This window comes from Cetorhinus maximus, chromosome 9 (assembly GCF_964194155.1).
Source record: "Cetorhinus maximus chromosome 9, sCetMax3.hap1.1, whole genome shotgun sequence".
Taxonomy (NCBI): domain Eukaryota; kingdom Metazoa; phylum Chordata; class Chondrichthyes; order Lamniformes; family Cetorhinidae; genus Cetorhinus; species Cetorhinus maximus.
Genome location: NC_135887.1, coordinates 7959632 through 7977524, shown reverse-complemented (window position 1 = coordinate 7977524; position 17893 = coordinate 7959632). Strand labels below are relative to the sequence as shown.

Sequence of the window (17893 nt, the reverse complement as noted above, 5' to 3'; positions counted from 1 at the left end):
AAAAAAACAAAAGGGAGGGGGAAGAAACGGGGTGGGGATGGGGGGAGGGAGTTTAAGGTCTAAAGTTGTTGAATTCAATATTCAGCCTGGAAGGCTGTAAAATGCCTAGTCGGAAGATGAGGTGCTGTTCCTCCAGTTTGCATTGGGCTTCACTGGAACAATGCAGCAAGCCAAGGACAGACATGTGGGCAAGAGAGCAGGGTGGAGTGTTAAAATGGCAAGCGACAGGGAGGTTTGGGTCTTTCTTGCGGACAGACCGCAGGTGTTCTGCAAAGCGATCACCCAGTTTGCGTTTGGTCTCTCCAATGTAGAGGAGACCGCATTGGGAGCAATGAATGCAGTAGACTAAGTTAGGGGAAATGCAAGTGAAATGCTGCTTCACTTGAAAGGAGTGTTTGGGCCCTTGGACGGTGAGGAGAGGGGAAGTGAAGGGGCAGGTGTTGCATCTTCTGCGTGGGCATGGGGAGGTGCCATAGGTGGGGGTTGAGGAGTAGGGGGTGATGGAGGAGTGGACCAGGGTGTCCCGGAGGGAATGATCCCTACGGAATGCCGCCAGGGTGGGTGAAGGGAAGATGTGTTTGGTGGTGGCATCATGCTGGAGTTGGCGGAAATGGCGGAGGATGATCCTTTGAATGCGGAGGCTGGTGGGGTGATAAGTGAGGACAAGGGGGACCCTATCATGTTTCTGGGAGGGAGGAGAAGGCGTGAGGGCGGATGCGCGGGAGATGGACCGGACACGGTTGAGGGCCCTGTCAACGACTGTGGGTGGAAAACCTCGGTTAAAGAAGAAGGAGGACATGTCAGAGGAACTGTTTTTGAAGGTAGCATCATCAGAACAGATGCGACGGAGACGAAGGAACTGAGAGAATGGGATGGAGACCTTACAGGAAGCGGGGTGTGAGGAGCTGTAGTCGAGGTAGCTGTGGGAGTCGGTAGGCTTGTAATGGATATTGGTGGACAGTCTATCATCAGAAATTGAGACAGAGAGGTCAAGGAAGGGAAGAGAAGTGTCAGAGATGGACCATGTGAAAATGATGGAGGGGTGGAGATTGGAAGCAAAATTAATAAATTTTTCCAGGTCCCGACGAGAGCATGAAGCAGCACCGAAGTAATCATCGATGTACCAGAGAAAGAGTTGTGGGAGGGGGCCGGAGTAGGACTGGAACAAGGAATGTTCCACATACCCCATAAAGAGACAGGCATAGCTGGGGCCCATGCGGGTACCCATAGCCACATCTTTTATTTGGAGGAAGTGAGAGGAGTTAAAGGAGAAATTGTTTAGTGTGAGAACAAGTTCAGCCAGACGGAGGAGAGTAGTGGTGGATGGGGATTGTTCGGGCCTCTGTTCAAGGAAGAAGCTAAGGGCCCTCAGACCATCCTGGTGGGGGATGGTGGTGTAGAGGGATTGGACATCCATGGTGAAGAGGAAGCGGTTGGGGCCAGGGAACTGGAAATTGTTGATGTGAGGTGTAAGAGGAATCACGGATGTAGGTGGGAAGGGACTGGACAAGGGGAGAGAGAAGGGAGTCAAGATAATGAGAAATGAGTTCCATGGGGCAGGAACAGGCTGACATGATCAGTCTGCCAGGACAGTTCTGTTTGTGGATTTTGGGTAGGAGGTAGAAGCGGGCCGTCCGAGGTTGGGCGACTATCAGGTTGGAAGCTGTGGGAGGAAGATCTCCAGAGGAGATGAGGTCAGTGACAGTCCTGGAAACAATGGCTTGATGTTCCGTGGTGGGGTCATGGTCCAGGGAGAGGTAGGAGGAAGTGTCTGTGAGTTGACGCTCAGCCTCCGCGAGGTAGAGGTCAGTGCGCCAGACAACAATTGTAAAGTGAAGCCAGGTTGTCTATAAATCCATGTTTCAGAGGAATGCCTCCCAGGACACTTACATCAGGAAATTGGGAAGTTTGATACCAGGAAAGGGGCGAACTCTTCATACCTATGCATCACCTCAGATTGGTATATCAGAGGCAATTTCTCTTTAAATTATGATACTAAAATACAGGGTTTAACACACCTCTGGAAAAGGCTGTTACAAGCAGAGTAACATTTTTAGCAAACTTCAGTATGACTGCTCATAACAATGTAGGAACAGAATAGGCAATTTAGCCCCTTCAGCCTGTTCTGTCATTCAATGGGATCGTGGCTGATCGACAATCTTACTTCACATAGCTGTCTTTGCCCCATATCCTTTAATGCCTTTGGTTAATAAAATCTATTAATCTCAAGATTTAAAATTAACAATTGATCTTGCATCAATTGTTGATTGTGGAAGAGAGTTCCTAGCTTCTACCACCCTCTGGGTGTATAACATTTTCTAATTTCACTCTTGAAATGTCTGGCTCTAGTTTTTAGATTATAGCCCTTAGTTCTCGACTCCTCAACCAATGGAAATAGTTTCTCTCTACCTACTGTCTTTCCCCTTTATTTCTTGAAAACATCAATCAAATTGCCCCTTAACCTTCTAAATTCCAGCGAATCTAACTCTAGTTTGTATAATCTCTCCATGTAATTTAACCCTAGGATTCTCGGTATCATTCTGGTAAACACATGCTGCGCTCTCTCCAAGGACCAAAATATCCCTCCTGAGGCATCCTGCAGAGAATTGCCCACTTCACTCCATGAGTGGTCTAATCAGGGCTTAGTATAGCTGTAGCATAACTTGTGCTCCCTTGTATTCTAGTCATACAGTTATTATGGCACTGGAGGCGGCCGTTAAAATCCATGCCATCTCTCTGTACAGCAGTCCAATCAGTTCCATTCCCCTACCCTTTCCCTGTAGTTCTGCAAGTTTAATTCTCTCAAGTGCCCATCCAATTTCCTTTTGAAATCATTCATTGTCTCCGCTTCCACAACCCTCATAGGCAGCAAATTCAAGGTCATTTTCACCTGTTGTTAAAAAGTTCTTCCTTGTATCCCCCCTTGTATCACTTACTCAAACTTTAAATCTGTCCCCTAGTCCTTTCACCCAGCTAATGGGAACAGCTTTCCTTCATATGCCTTATATAAACCTTTCATAATCTTATACTATTAAATATCTCCCCTCAATTTCCTTTGCTGCAAGGGCAACCTCAGTTTCTCCAAACTAAACTTACAGCTAAATTTCCTCATTCCTGCAACCAATCTGGTAAATCTCCTCTGCCTCATCTCAAGGACCCTCACACTCTTCCTAAAGTATGGTGACCGGAACTGGACACAATACTCTAGCTGTGGCCTAACTACAGCTTTATAAAGTTCAGCATGACTTCCCCATTTATGTACTCAATACCTCTGTGGAGTCCAAGATCCTTCATGTTTTGCTAACTAATGTGTCATTATGTCCCGCTACCTTTTAAGATCTATTTGAGTCCCCAGGTCCCTCTTTTCTTGTTAAATCTCTAGAACTGTGCCATTTAGTTTTCCTTATCTCTTCTGCCAAAAAGCAGTGCCTCGCACTTCTCTGTATTAAATTCCATCTGCTGCTTCTCTGCCCATTCTGCTAGCCTATCTATGTCCTGTTGCAGTCAATTGGTGTCATGCTGATACTTTGCTACACCTCCAAGTTTGGTATCTCTGAGAAATATCTAGTCCTCTAGATATAAAGAGCAGCATTGAATTAATCTTTCAGATTATTTTCTGTATCCATTCATGACAGTTTCATGATTTTTTAACAATCTTTGTATGTGGAACCCCAGGTCTCTTTTGATCTCCAGTGTTTCTAGCTTTTCATCATTTAAGAAGTATTCTGTTCCGCCCTTTTTAGGTCCAAGGGATGACCTCACAGTTGCCTACGTTCAAATCCATCTGCCACAATTTTGCCCATTCACTTAATTTGAATCCAACAATGGTTTCAGAGCAGTAGTTAGTTGGTGTAGCTGCTTTGTGGAATGAAACAGTCTAGTGTTGCGAAACGAGACCAACATTGCTCAGAGACTACCAAGAGGCCTCGATGCCAAAATTGCCAGTTTCATCATCAGAGAAAGGCAAAAACATGAGTTGGATGGAGTGGAGTTATGGATTAATAAGCGTGGAATACGTGGCCCAGTGGCCTAAGTAAAGAACACAGTTTATTAGTGCAGGATGAGATCAAGAGATGCCTATGAAGAAATAACATCCACATTGCAGTTATATCAGGGAATCCAACGTCCATAGTCCAGCCTTTGGATGTAGAACCATAGAAAAGTTACGGCACAGAAAGAGGTCATTTGGCCCATTGTGTCTGCACCAGCTGAAAAAGAAAAAATAGCTGGCCATTCTATTCCCACATTCCAGCACCTGGTCCATAGCCTTGCAGGTTACAGCACTTCAGGTGCTGATCCAGGTATCTTTTAAGAGTTGAGGGTTTCTGCCTCCACCACTAAGCCAGGCAGTGAATTCCAGACACCCATTGTCCTCTGGGTGAAAAAGTTTCCCTCATGTCCCCTCTAATCCTCCTACCGATCACCTTAAATCTGAGACCCCTGGTAATTGACCTCTCCGCTAGGGGAGGTCTTTCCTGTCTATTCTACCTAGGCCCCTTATAATCTTGTACACCTCAATTAAGTCACCCTTCAGCCCCCTCTGTTCTAAGGAAAACAAACCCAGCCTATCCAATCTTTCCTCTTGGCTGCAATTTTCAAGCCCTGGCAATGTGTGCCTCCACAAGTCACTTAAGGATCACGTTCACACCAAATGGAATGGGTGGATAGTTGACAGAGGAAAAACCCTTCACAAAGAGTGGAAATAAGCACGTGCCTCACTTGAGCTTTTGTGTGGTTTAATTATCAAATCACAGGATGCTATTAGTGCATAAAATATCAGATGGTTCAAAAAAATACAGAATTGCCAACTCAATGGACAGAGGTGATTCATTGTGGAAGGATGATGATTCTGAAAGTGAAAATGCCAAATCTGATCCTAGTGGGATCCTTATATTGATGCCACAGTAAAACTGACTTAATGCATTGGATGAACTCTTTGCATTGGATGCTGAAGACAATGAACTTGATGGTTTTTAAATGCTTTGGGTTGCAGTTATAGGTGTCTTTGTAGAGTTAATTCATTTTATAAACTATGCCACAATAATTTGATCTGAATTACTGGACTTTGTTTTTATCACATTTCAAAAAGGGACCTTGGCGTGTGTGTCCATAGATCTCTGAAGGCAGAAGGGCATGTTAGTGGGGTGGTGAAAAAGGCATATGGAACACTTGCCTTTATCAATCGAGGCATAGATTATAAATGTAGGGAGGTCATGTTGGAGTTGTATAGAACCTTAGTGAGGCCACAGCTGGAGTAGTTTGCAGTTCTGGTCGCCACATTATAGGAAGGATGTTATTGCACTGGAGGGGGTGCAGAGATTTACCAGGATGTTGCCTGGGATGAAACATTTAAGTTATGAAGAGAGGTTGAATAGACTTGGGTTGTTTTCATTGGAGCAGAGAAGACTGAGGGGCGACCTGATCGAGGTGTACAAGATTATGAGGGGCATTGACAGGGTGGATAGGGAGCAGCTGTTCCCCTTAGTTGAAGGGTCAGTCACAAGGGGGCATAAGTTCAAGGTGAGGGACAGGAGATTTAGGGGGGTATGTGAGGAAAAACTTTTTTACCCAGAGGGTGGTGACGGTCTGGAATGTGCTGCCTGGGAGGGTGGTGGATGCGGGTTGCCTCACATCCTTTAAAAAGTGCCTGGATGAGCACTTGGCACATCATAACATTCAAGGCTATGGGCCAAGTGCTGGTAAATGGGATTAGGTAGGTAGGCCAGGTGTTTCTCACGTGTCGGTGCAGGCTCGATGGGCCGAAGAGCCTCTTCTGCACTGTGATTCTGTGAAAAATGGTGACCAACCATGGTTCACATTTTATATTTGGCATATCAGTCGATCCCTGCAAAGAATTTTTGGAGGCTTCAAAGGTCAACTGATACACCACAATGTATGATACATTGGATAAAACTCTGGATGGAAACCATCTGGCCTTGGGATATATATCACTTTTTCATGCTATTATTTTTTCCATTACAATTATGTTAATTTTGCTGCATTCCTGTCTCTGATTCAATGTTAGCATGCTGGTTATTCCAGGGAAACTATCTTCTTCCTCTATTATAAATATTGATGCACAGAAATTATTCAACTTCTGACATTATTTACTTTGAAAACTGATAACGGTGATATTGTCAAGGGACACACATTGCTCCTGACTGCCCTCTTTTCCTAACATAATTGAAAAACTTTTTTTGTGTTGATTTTGACGTCCCTTGCCAATTTCTTTCCATACTTTCTTTTTGTAGCTCTATTTGTTTTGTCACCCTTTTTTGTTGTTTGTAATCACCCCCAGTATCTGTGCTACTTTTGCAAACCAGCATGCTTAAAGTTTTGTTGCCTCCTACTTCTTAAACCATCCATGTTTTTTTTGGGCAACTAAAGCTCTTGGCCCTTAGGGGTATTTCCAGGGACATTAATGGAAAAGGGAATCATACCTGGTGTAAACAGGCTGCCAACATGCCAAGAATGCACATTGTGTAACAGGTGAAAACCAATTCCCTCCATTAGCTCTAGAGGGGCTCTTAAAAAAAAATTAACAGAAAATGAAATCAAACCAGACTGAAGAGTAACAAGAAGATCCAGATGGTTACTTTACAATTTTAAAGCAACAGGTAAAGTGAAGACAATGCAGCTTTGAATAGTCTTTTTACTTGACTTCCTCATGCATCCCAGTAGCCTCCACACAGCACAACATGTTCACTATTGTTGCCCTTTTCAAACTGATGTTTCAATCTAATTCTGTCTCTTCATTCAGTGACACAGCAACAGGCTCTTCACAAAAAGGGAGGGGAACAGACACTGTACAGCTGTTAGGAACAATGAAGCACTAACTGAATTTTTGGTCAAAACTTACTATCAGGAGAGTTGTAGTTAGGTAGGCAGCTTTGGGAAAAGGATTGAGTACTGGAGCAGAATTTCCATTTCTAAAAAAGTGAACCTTTGGGGACAGTTTTCATCATAGAAGGTTCCATATACTTATCTCAGCAACCTTAGCTGAATGATGTTCTTCCTTTCAGCATTAATCTTTTGTGTTATGAAGTTAGATTCTCCACCATGATTCCAAAATAGTTAGCTGCCAATCATTGGCCTAGGCTAGCTGTAGGATTCTCCCCTAGTGGGGTTCTCCTCAAAAAGGAAGACCAGGTCAAGCCAGCCCATCATATTTGCAGTGACCACCTAACTTTGATCAATGAAGGAGGAACACAAGGTGAAAAGGGGTGACAACGAGTAGATGATCAGGCAGTGAAGAGCAAGAGTACACAAATTGGGCAGTTGCAAAATTGTAGGGAATTTCGCAGCCATGAAGCAGATGATTGAATGAGGTTGAGAATGGGTGGAGGTTGGTAATGAAAGCAAATTTATTACAGAATGGGCAAAGGAGCTTTTCTAGGAATTTGTGTAAGGTGGAGCTCAGGAGGCTACTGAGTGTTGTAGAGCTCCAGCTTGGAGGTGACTAAAACGTGTAGGTACAGTATGCATAGTTGCACCAATATTATGGTGGAAATAGGAAGTTTTTGTCATGGACAGAATGTGGAGTTTGAAGCTTAATACAATCAGAATGCAAAGATTGTGCAGCTTGAATGAGCCAATGGGAAGATGGGACAAAATAACAGCTAAGGTGTAGTGCTTCTGATGAGAGCCAAACAGGATAGTTTCAACCTTGCATATGAAACTTAATTAAGTTTTAAGTGTCTATTAATCTTCACCCAGAGGTGACATGCAAAAGTGTTAATTTTGAGATTGAGTTATATGCTACCAGCATTTTCTTATAAATTTAATTAACAGTCTATATAAGCAAAAAAGAAATTCATCCTCCAAAATAAAAATTTATTAATTTTGTAACAAGAACATTGTACTTCATACAACAGTGCATTACTTCACATTAAGCAACTTAGCACACTTGCAATAAAAAAATTATTGTACAGTGGAACATCCCATCATGAAAAATAGCATACAGTGACAATCTAACATGAAGTGTAGGACCAGTGACAGAAACTGCAAATTGTCAAGTAGACTGATTAAGCCTCATGAAGTTAAGTTATGAAGTAAAAACTACAGTCTGCACAACAGAGCCTGTGGAACAAAATAAATTGTCAAGTGTTTCTACTGATCTATTGTAAATGGTTTGTTCAGATTTATTTGAAGGCACTGTCATGACTTGTGCCAAAACAAATACTCCATACTATGATAGACTTGAAAGATGGTGCCATACGGCGGAAGATAACGTACTAGATTTTTAAAAGCTAGGTATTGTGGTACTCATACTACTGTATTACAAAAACAAAGACTTAAAAATGAAGTTGTATCCATACAGCACATGCAGTCACATAAGTTACATTTTTGTTTGAACAAACAATGGTGTAAAAATCAGTTTCACTAGTATGAACCAAATGTGAAACCTGAATGCCAAGGCAATAGACGGCACGCACACAGCATGTAGGGTACAGCTATAAGTTAAGAAAATGTACAGCTCAAATATTCACAATGTAAACAATATAATAACCACATTTTAAAAAGACCACATATAATTGCTTCATATAAAAATGCCCTTTAAAAGTTGTTGAACTGCAGTGGTTTGAAAAACAAATTCCAATAGCAGGCTCCAGACTCATGACATCTGTATTCAAACTGAGCATCAATGTGCTGTCTGGTCCTCCTAGCAGATAATTTCACATCATGTTCCAGGCAAAATTCATTTGGTTATCAGTCTAATATCTTCCTTTAATTTACAACGGAAGCCATAATTAGACAAAAATGGATATACAGCAGTACTAGGAGCTTGTAGAGATTGCAGTTTTTAAAAACAAGTCAGTAAAAATTGTAAACACCCTGGTTAATTTGCTATGCTTTGAAAGCAGTGATTAATTGCATGATTTCAGGTTAGGACAGGCAGGAATCTTGATCAGGGATCTTGAAATCAAACCAAACAGATTCAACAACAGCCCAGCAGTCTAAATGAGTGTGCAAACCCATCCTAACTGGCTCTATGTGCTACAGGTTGCTATGACTTGAGTTGGGTTCAGTACTAAAGGTGAGACACTAGATGAAATGGGACTGCCGGCAAGGTAGAGTGACAAAAGAAATGGCATAATCAAGCTGCTCTGCCTGAATGGTCATCTGCTCATAAAAAATGTCTAAGTGATAGTGGTTAAAGGCAGCACAGCCTTCACCCACTCTCTCAACTGGGAGGAACTGGCAGCAATGTACTCAAGGAAAGGGAACATGAACAGAGAAAACTGTATTTCGCATATCTTAAAATAAAAGCATGCGATGTAGATTTCCAAAAACACAAATGTGGCTCTCTTAAGTACAGAGAACAAATAATGCTAGTTATAACTGGAACTCAAAATTCCATTGTTTTACTCTTTTATCATGATTTAAACATCAATTTTAATGAATGTTCCAAATATCTTGTGTTTTAGACATTACAGCTTTTTCCACAATTATTTCTCAAAGTGATTGAGATTTGTTGAATCTATTATAATGTTTCTGCTTAGTTTTTGTGCCAGTTACACAGCATTTTAATTTATTAAAAAGATACACTTATCCAGGATATCCCAGTTAAACCCGAGAGCACATTAATAATGACTATGATAAAATGTAACTAGTAGTTCTGCAGTAAGTTGTGTTTGTTGTTTAAAATTGGATAAACAATTTAATGTATGGAATATGAGCAGTGCTTACAGCTTTTATTACACCAAGTATAACTGTGCAATTTTTAAGAGGTGGTGCAGAACATCAACAAGACTACATGAGAATGCAGGAAAACAGTCGTATTTGCAAACTTTATGTACATGGGAGAAAATCATTATTACAAAAATACTACTGATATTCTCAACTTATTTTCCACAAGTTTCCAGTACAACTTCTAGCCTAGGTATCGCAGTACTATCAGATGAAGCAATGTTAAATTATTCCTAGTAGTACGAGTGTCTATTGACCCAAGTAAAACGCTGACGTTCCTGCTGCTGTAACCAAATTGAAGTAAAAATAGATGGCATATTGTAATTAAAATAGTTCCAGTTTAAAATAAGAATTGTTGGCTTTATCAAATGTACTCCCAGGCAGGGTGGGGAGGGGGGACGGGGTGGGTGGGTGGGTGTTGGTGGAGAGGTGAAATGTTGAATATTATACATGTAACAGAGATGAAGACAGTAAATTTAGATTCACCCCTTCAACAAAATACAAATACCATACCAGCAATTTATAAAACTTAAAAAAATTACAAGTTTTCTCTCTTTAAAGGAGAAATCACATTAGAAGTGATTCCCTATTAAAGTTGGTTACACGGGATGAATTCAAGTCCTTCCATTGGAACAACAGATGGCACTTTAGGGGTAGAATACACAAAAGAATATAAAGAAAAGGCATTTATTACAAAGATTCCCCTCTAAACTGATGTGGAAGGTCTTATCAAAAGCCCACTGCAGTGTTCAAGTAATAATTCACATTAACCCTGAATGTAGACCACCTTAAAATGAACACACAAACTAACACAAAAACCATTTGTAAACCCATTTCATTGTGATGGAAAATGAGAAGAGTTCAGCAGGTCAAAAATATTGCAGCTAACAGTCTCTGTACAGCCCTGCGAAGAGAGTTATCTCAATTTTACTTTCAGCAAGCTTGGGGATGATTAAGGGATAGTGCAATCTGGATTCTGTTTTATACCGTGTTTCACTATAACACATGGGCTCAACAGCCATTTTCACAAAACTACACAAGTATTTTTGAGGGGGAAGAAAAGAGAAACCCAGAATTGTATCAGTAAAGGTATTGATACAATAAAATCATAATGGTCGGTATTTTCTCTGAGCAGGAGGATTAGGTTAAGTACATAATGTATGGCAGGAAAGAATGTTACTTAAAAGCAAAAGGTGACATCACATTTGTAAAATAAAAAGTACAGAACTTAACACATAGAGCAGTTTTTCCCTGATTTCAATTAGAGGTATGTTAAACAACATGTTGATTAACTGCAAGCTTGTTCCGTGTTAGCTGGTGTGCTCTTTTAAATAAGATCTTGTAGTTAAAGGGTTTGGTTTCACACAATTTTAAAGTCGAAACCAGCTACAGAAATAAAAAAAAGCCAGAAGTCCAAGGTCTACATGCAGTCATCGAGAAAATAAAACCCACATTTAACAGTATATAGAAAACAAATTGTAAAGTGCATGTTCCTTTGAAAAACATCTGCCTCTCATAGGGAAGCCTAGCTTTTGGGCTTAGGGTCACATGGTATTATACAAAGAATTGGTTGTGCGTTTTTTCTCATTAGCCGTTTTTAATCGCTTTAACGAATGATTTCTATGATGGTGCTGTCGAGGTGCTATAGCTGTCAGTGGGGTGGGACAGGGTGCATCTGTGTCAGAAGGGGAGGAAGGATTTATCTGTGGAAGATTCTCTTCTGTATTTGCCAGTGGATCCTCTTGAGTTGGCTCAACTGCTTTGGCATATTGAATTAAAGGCTTCTCTACAGGCTTGCTTTGTACAATACTTTTTGATGTTTTAAGTTGCTCTGCAAAACACATTGTGGGCTGATGATCTTGCTGGAGAATAGAGATGGAAACACATTTCTTTTTGCTGGGCTCATCTTCCACAGCATACTCAGTTCTATATTCACTTGCACTTCGCACAGTCCCCGGTGTGTTCTGGATAGAGTCAGAAAATGCTTCGTAAGTCCCAGAACTATCCAAGCCTTTTTTAAATAAATCATCCCTTGAAAGCTCCAGGTAACCCAGTTTAGCAATAGATGCTGAACGTTTCATCTGTGATGGAGTTGTGAGGCCTGCCTGCCTTATCTTAGCTTCAATTTCCTTTGTTCGCTGATTACTAACCCCCAGGGTACTATTAAGATAATTTATGCTGTCATTGCTGGAGCCATGGCTAAGATCATGATTTGAAAAATTTAACATCCCCTGCATTTCTCTGATACTTTCATCAAATCTGCTGAAACTCAACTCTAAATCCTCATGACTCAGCAGAGTAACGCAGCCACCTTCTGCTCTTTGCAAAGATGTCATTTTGGTGTCAGCTTCCTGAAGCCCCGAATATTCCTTATCAAGGATCTCTGCATCAGTATCTGTACTCGACTCTGTGACGCCTTCAAGGTGTAGAACATGCGTTTGACACTCCGAGTCTTTTAATGGCAAACGTGTTGCGTCACTAACAAATAAAGCAATTTCATACTCTGAGAAGCTGTCAACCTCTTCTGAAGGACTACTAGATTTGAAGGTCTTTCCTTCAATTTCTTTGTTGTGGGACTGGGCCAAACCTACAGCATCCGATAATGGTAACAGTTGTGGCTGGCTTGGAGCATCAGTGGTTTTTACTTGTATTATTTCAAGATCATTTGCGGACTGAATGATGGCCTTATCTTCCTTTCCTGAAGATTCATCTTCAATGATGATCTTTTCTTCTCCTGCCAAGGAAAAGGTATCATTGTCTTCTTGAGATGTTGATGGTTTAAATACATGGGTGTATTCAATGATTTCAATTTTCTTTGGAAGCTGGGTATAAGAATCCAGTTCCTCAGAGGTTTCAAAAGAGTGAACTGTCCTATGTTCCACAGCAATCAAAGAGCCCGGTTCAGCTTGTTCCATTTCCAGCCTTGATCTTAATGGATGCTCTATCTCACACACCTGCGAGTCTGAGACTGGTTCTTGATTTTGAGATACACTAAGCTCGAATAGCAAACATTGGTCTTCAGCAATCCTTTCTTTTCCTTTATCCTTGAATAAAGATAATTCAGGAGAAATAGCCTCACTCTTATTTGTCACCACAAATTCACCAGCTGTAGCTCCATCAATTCTGGAATTTTTACGGATTGGTAATGTTACCAATGATTGATGCTCTTGCTCTTGTTTTAAACGTTCTTCAAACTCCTGGGTTGCACGTTTTACTGAGCCAGGACACCATTTTGGCACCTGTTCTTGACCTATGCTTCCATCCTGTGCAGACTCTTTAATGGCTGTCTCCTGGTACTCCTCATAGCTCTTGGCTGTTAAATGCACCTGATGACATGTATTGTCCTTGGCTTCAGGCAAATCACTGGCTTTTTCGTAATCATTTTCAGCAACTAAAGAGCTGTTTGCAGAAAGGTTTTTTGCAGTGTTGTCGTTTTCAGGAAGCCAATGGAAATCTGCTGGTAGTTCATGAACTGTATTCCTCTTTGGTGTTTGGGTCTGGTTAGTGGCAACGCTTTCCATCTTGCTTTGGCACAAGCCTGAACTCTGGCAGGACTCTATTCCTGTCACTATTTCTTTCACAGAAATAACATTTAATGACTGAGATCTCGTTAAGGAAGACTTCTTGCTGGATGATTTTGATATCAGATTTTCCTGTGGAAAGGAGAAAACAAAATGAGCACAACCATATTTTATTGATCTCCACGTAAGTGAGCAGATCCCCAGAAAAGTAAACACCTTTGATGATACATGGAAAGGGATAATTTTCAAAAAACTTTACACTTTACCACAAAACATGCAATAATAAATTACACGATGAATTACAAAATACTCAAGTAAAAAAATTAGTATTTATCTTGAAATTTCAAATTCTCTTTCTCACTGCTCCACCTATTAACATTATAAACCTTATCCCAGATGGAAGAAAAACAGAATTCTTCTTTCCCAAGCACTCTTCAGAGTTGAATGGTAGAAAATTAAAGCTCACAAGATTGAGTTGTCATCAATAGGAACTAGGACGGTACCATACATGAATGTCTATTAATTTATTTTTGATGGCCCTATTTCTGTGCTCAAGGCAAGATCTGAGAGTGCTATCGTATGGAGCAGCTTTCCGTAGTTGCCGTCCATTAGCAACATTAAGCACTCTAAGGAGTGCAGCTGGAAGACAGCCTTTAACAAAAATTGTTCTTTGTTCACTGTTTCCAACATGGTCCAACTCCAACCTGACTAAGTTACTGCCAACTGCACCAATGTTGTATTTTTCATGTCCTAAATTTTTGCACTCTTAGAACTTACACCATTGTTAAACGTGGGCAGTTTTATCCTCTAGGCTTACAACCAATAGGAACATAGCCTAAATTAATTTCATACATGTGGCAGAGAGAAAGAGAGACTTGCAATTCAGCAGTCTGGGGTGGATTCAAACCCCATTTCTAGGAAATGGGATGATAGTTCTCCAGCCCAGCAAACGTCTCCAACATATTTGGCAACTAACCACACTGGAAACAGAACTAAGTCAGAACAAAAATATAATGGAAGACAGGTGCAATTTGAACAAAGATGACAATGCTTGAGGACAAACATAATGCATAGAAATTAAATATGTTACATTTTATTGAAATAGCACCTCAAGCTGAAATATTTTAAAGGTCTATGGGACATTTTGCTCAGTTCATCAGTAGTTACTTTCAATAAATTGCATTGGCAAAAAGTGTAGTATTGTTACCTTATTAGATGCTGCATCAATATCCATACATTTATCTCTTGCATGAGCCACGTTATCCAATGAAATATGTCCCTGGCCATTTGCAATATGCTGCTCTTTCTCAAGGGTTTCCTGTGGAGCCACTTTTGTGGCGCAGTATTTCCCTCCACCAAGCTCCTCAGTTTTTGAGTGTGATTGGGCTCGAGCCCCATTCTCCTGTGAAAGCTCAATGAATTTTTCTCTGGCACTGAAGAAGTCAATTCGATCAGTACTTAAGTTGCAAATTTCAGCATCTACATTTGATGGTGAAACTGGAGAAACCAGTTCCTGTGAAGCTTTATGATCTTCTAGCAGGGGTGTAATTTCAAGTAATGGCGCTGAAATGTTGTTTGAATTTAAACTAACATCTTTTTCTGCTTCATCTACTTCTAAATCAAACACCACCAAGGAATGATCAGGTGAAGAAAAAAGTCCATTCAGTGACAAGACTTCTCCTGGTTGGTTAGAGTGGCAGCCTTGGAGGGGAAGAGTATCTGAGCTGCAACCTGCACAACTCTTGGTGATACTATTGGAGGTCACTGATACTGGCATTGTTGCAGAAGAGATGTCGTTGTGCAAGTCATCGGGGTTACATTTTAAAGGTATTTCATTCTCCGCACTGATTCCAAAAGTTAACTCATTTTTTTCCTCATGGACTCCAGGTGAAATTGTATCTAGGACATCTGAAAATTGGGGCTGACATAGATGTTCAGTAAGTGGATCAGTTGGCATTTCTGTAGTGGAAGTACTGTCCCTTCTGTTTAAGTCAACAGTAGATTTATTAATACGCTCACGGTGATCAGAAAGGTCACTATCAGAGTGCGATCGCCATAGCTTATTGTGCCGCTGCTTGCTGCATTTAAAGAAAATAAACAAGAGGAATAGTTTCAATAAAAGTGCTTCTACTGTTGCAAAATATTCTAGGCATTATACAACACGTGGTTCTATAGTGCCCAATCACAGTGAAATCCTCAAACATTCCACCAAATTAGTTTTCAGATGCAGTCACTGTTATACAGACTAAGTACAGCTTTCCCCAGCAATATCTAACCTCAGCCTCTCGGAAGTGTCCCAAAACATTGGACCCACAATAATCACTTAGAAATGTTGAGACTCTTGTTACTTATATAAACGCATCTTCCATTTTGAGCATAAGATTCCTCAAATAGCAAAAAAGAATCACCTATTGATTTATTTTTAGTCAATGGAGGTAGGAATGCTCAAGTTTACTAACAACTGAATATACAGAGAGAGCGGGTCAGTTTAATTTTCATCATTTGAAGCACATCACCACCAATAATGCAGTACTCCTCGAGAACTACACTGGAGTGTCAGTCTAGATTATGCACTCAAATCCCATACTAGGGGCTTGTTCTGGCAACCTTCTAACCCAGAGTAAGGTGAGAGTTCAAGCCACTGATTCAAGTTGACAATGGAGTAAAGCAAAATAGTTTCAAGAATCAATCCAAAGTGCAACTAAATCCCATCGCCCTGAACCTTTTTTTTTGTGTGGGTACAATGTCATGTTGTCTGCAGCAACCAGACAGGCTGACTTGATGCCAGATTTACAGAATCAATATATTTTTTCCTCCTCTACTGCTCCCCATCATTTGTTTTCTATTTAGCTGGAGGACCCTTGGGGACAGTCCCTGGCAAGTGACAAGTTGGATGGGTGGGGATTGACAAGATAGTAAATTCAACTTCGTTCAAAGTGAGGAAACAAAACAAGCAACTCAAAACAATTAGGTTTATTTGCAAAAAGAAAAATGGACTCCCCAAATCTATTTTTGGAGGAGGAGCAGGAACAATCTTTTGATTAGCCATGAAAAAAATTATAGCATTTGCATAAAATTCTGCAGGATGAAGGGCTGATTTATTATACAAGCCTCAATAGAAGGCTGAAATGATCCAAAGCATTTCTAACGCACTACTAAGCGTTGACTTCTTTACAGAATACCTGTTGATGCAAAGAAAATAAAGCAACCAGATCATCCATATAAGTCCCGCATCTGTAGATGGAAAGATGTAAATAGATTATATTAACCCTAAAATATACTAGCTTTTGGGCACACTTTTTGTTGTTTTTGTAAGGAACGTATAAGCGGTTACTGTAGTCATACAAATGAGACTGCCTTCCTGCATAAAAACTCAGCTATCAGTATTAATGTGAACAATGGGAAAAGAAGAAAAGATTACTGCTGCTACTGCTGGCCCAGAAAGAGTTCAAAAAGGCACTTACCATGTGGAGCCGGCAGCTTCACATCCCTTTCCCCATGCCACAACAATATCCTAGCTGCATTTTTAAGGGCCCAATTTAAATAAGCTAAGTGTCCTGCCTTTCTATGTCATGCCTGACTCCCTGCTATCTGTCAATGGAAAAAAAGCAATAGGTGCATACACAAAGTGTTGGAGATGTTTTCCTTATATTTAATTCTAACCACCATCCACCACTCCACACCCTCTCTCGTCTGTCATGGGGGGATTAATAGAGGCTGAAGTGTTCAGAGGGGAATATGACAAATGTTATTATAAGCAGACGATATCACAAATTTTCAAGTGCAGAAACCCGGTGACACTCCCACTTCGAAACACCGAAGTACTGCATAAATGGGCAAGTCTAAACAGGAACAAACTGAAGCGCAGGTACCTGATAAACATCAATCCAATATCACATCTCTTATATTCACACCTGTATTGCAAAGAACAATCGCCCAGATTTGTAAGTGACCAGAGTGACTTTTTGGCACTTCATTATCTTTGGTGTTTCACAATGTAACCAAATGTGAATTTCTCTATGTAACATTTCTGACTTTTAACAGTAGATACTGTAATTACATTCTAGTGTATACTAGCAAAGAATGCTAAGCAGGAAACTAAAAGCTTACAATCCTGTAGATATTGCTAAAAGAAATCCATAAAAAAAAGACATATTGCTCAAAAATATCAAGCCTTCTTTTCCTGTTTGATATTTCTTCAATTATACTATTACGCTGTTGTTGCCACAGTTCCAAATAAGTCGCATCAAAAACCTGAATGATTAAAATGTAATTTTCTAATCTAACAAGTTTGTTTAATAGTACTATAGCCCTGTTCATTGAAGTACTTGTATAAATGCAGGTTGTTTGTATTAGTATCATCTTTCCTGTTATACAATAGTGACTATTTTGGGATATGAAATGATATTTATGTGATGGAGACAAGTGGATTCAAATACTCAGCAGGAAAACAAAGTTCAGTGGTTTGTAATCTAATATGTTAATCACAAGCCCTCCCTGTGATGATGCAACATAGTTAAAATTCTTGTGTAATGAAACACGGTTCTACACAAATAAAAACACCTCAACAACAAACCAAAACAATCCTTTGGACTACTCTCATGTAGTTAGAAAACCCAGCCCAGAATTCAAATGAGAAATGGAAGCAGTAAAAGTGCAAAATACAAAATTGCATCGAGAAA

The 17893-nt window shown here is 40.4% G+C and overlaps 2 protein-coding genes across 6 annotated transcripts in view; both read right to left on the bottom strand.

Moving 5' to 3' along the window:
- The window catches only part of LOC144684345 (coronin-6-like), a 326360-nt gene that overhangs the window by 304244 nt on the left and 4223 nt on the right, over window positions 1-17893 (bottom strand). The window lies entirely within an intron of this gene.
- Window positions 7819-17893, bottom strand: part of LOC144684343 (protein phosphatase Slingshot homolog 2-like) — a 172982-nt gene continuing 162907 nt past the window's right edge. For all 3 annotated transcript variants that reach the window (XM_078548004.1, XM_078548003.1, XM_078548001.1), the window contains 2 exons: window positions 14419-15289; window positions 7819-13343 (listed from right to left, as the gene is read on the bottom strand). In XM_078548004.1, the coding sequence (XP_078404130.1) occupies window positions 11235-13343; window positions 14419-15289 (2980 nt within the window). In that variant the 3' untranslated portion in view covers window positions 7819-11234. The remainder of the gene's footprint in view (window positions 13344-14418; window positions 15290-17893) is intronic.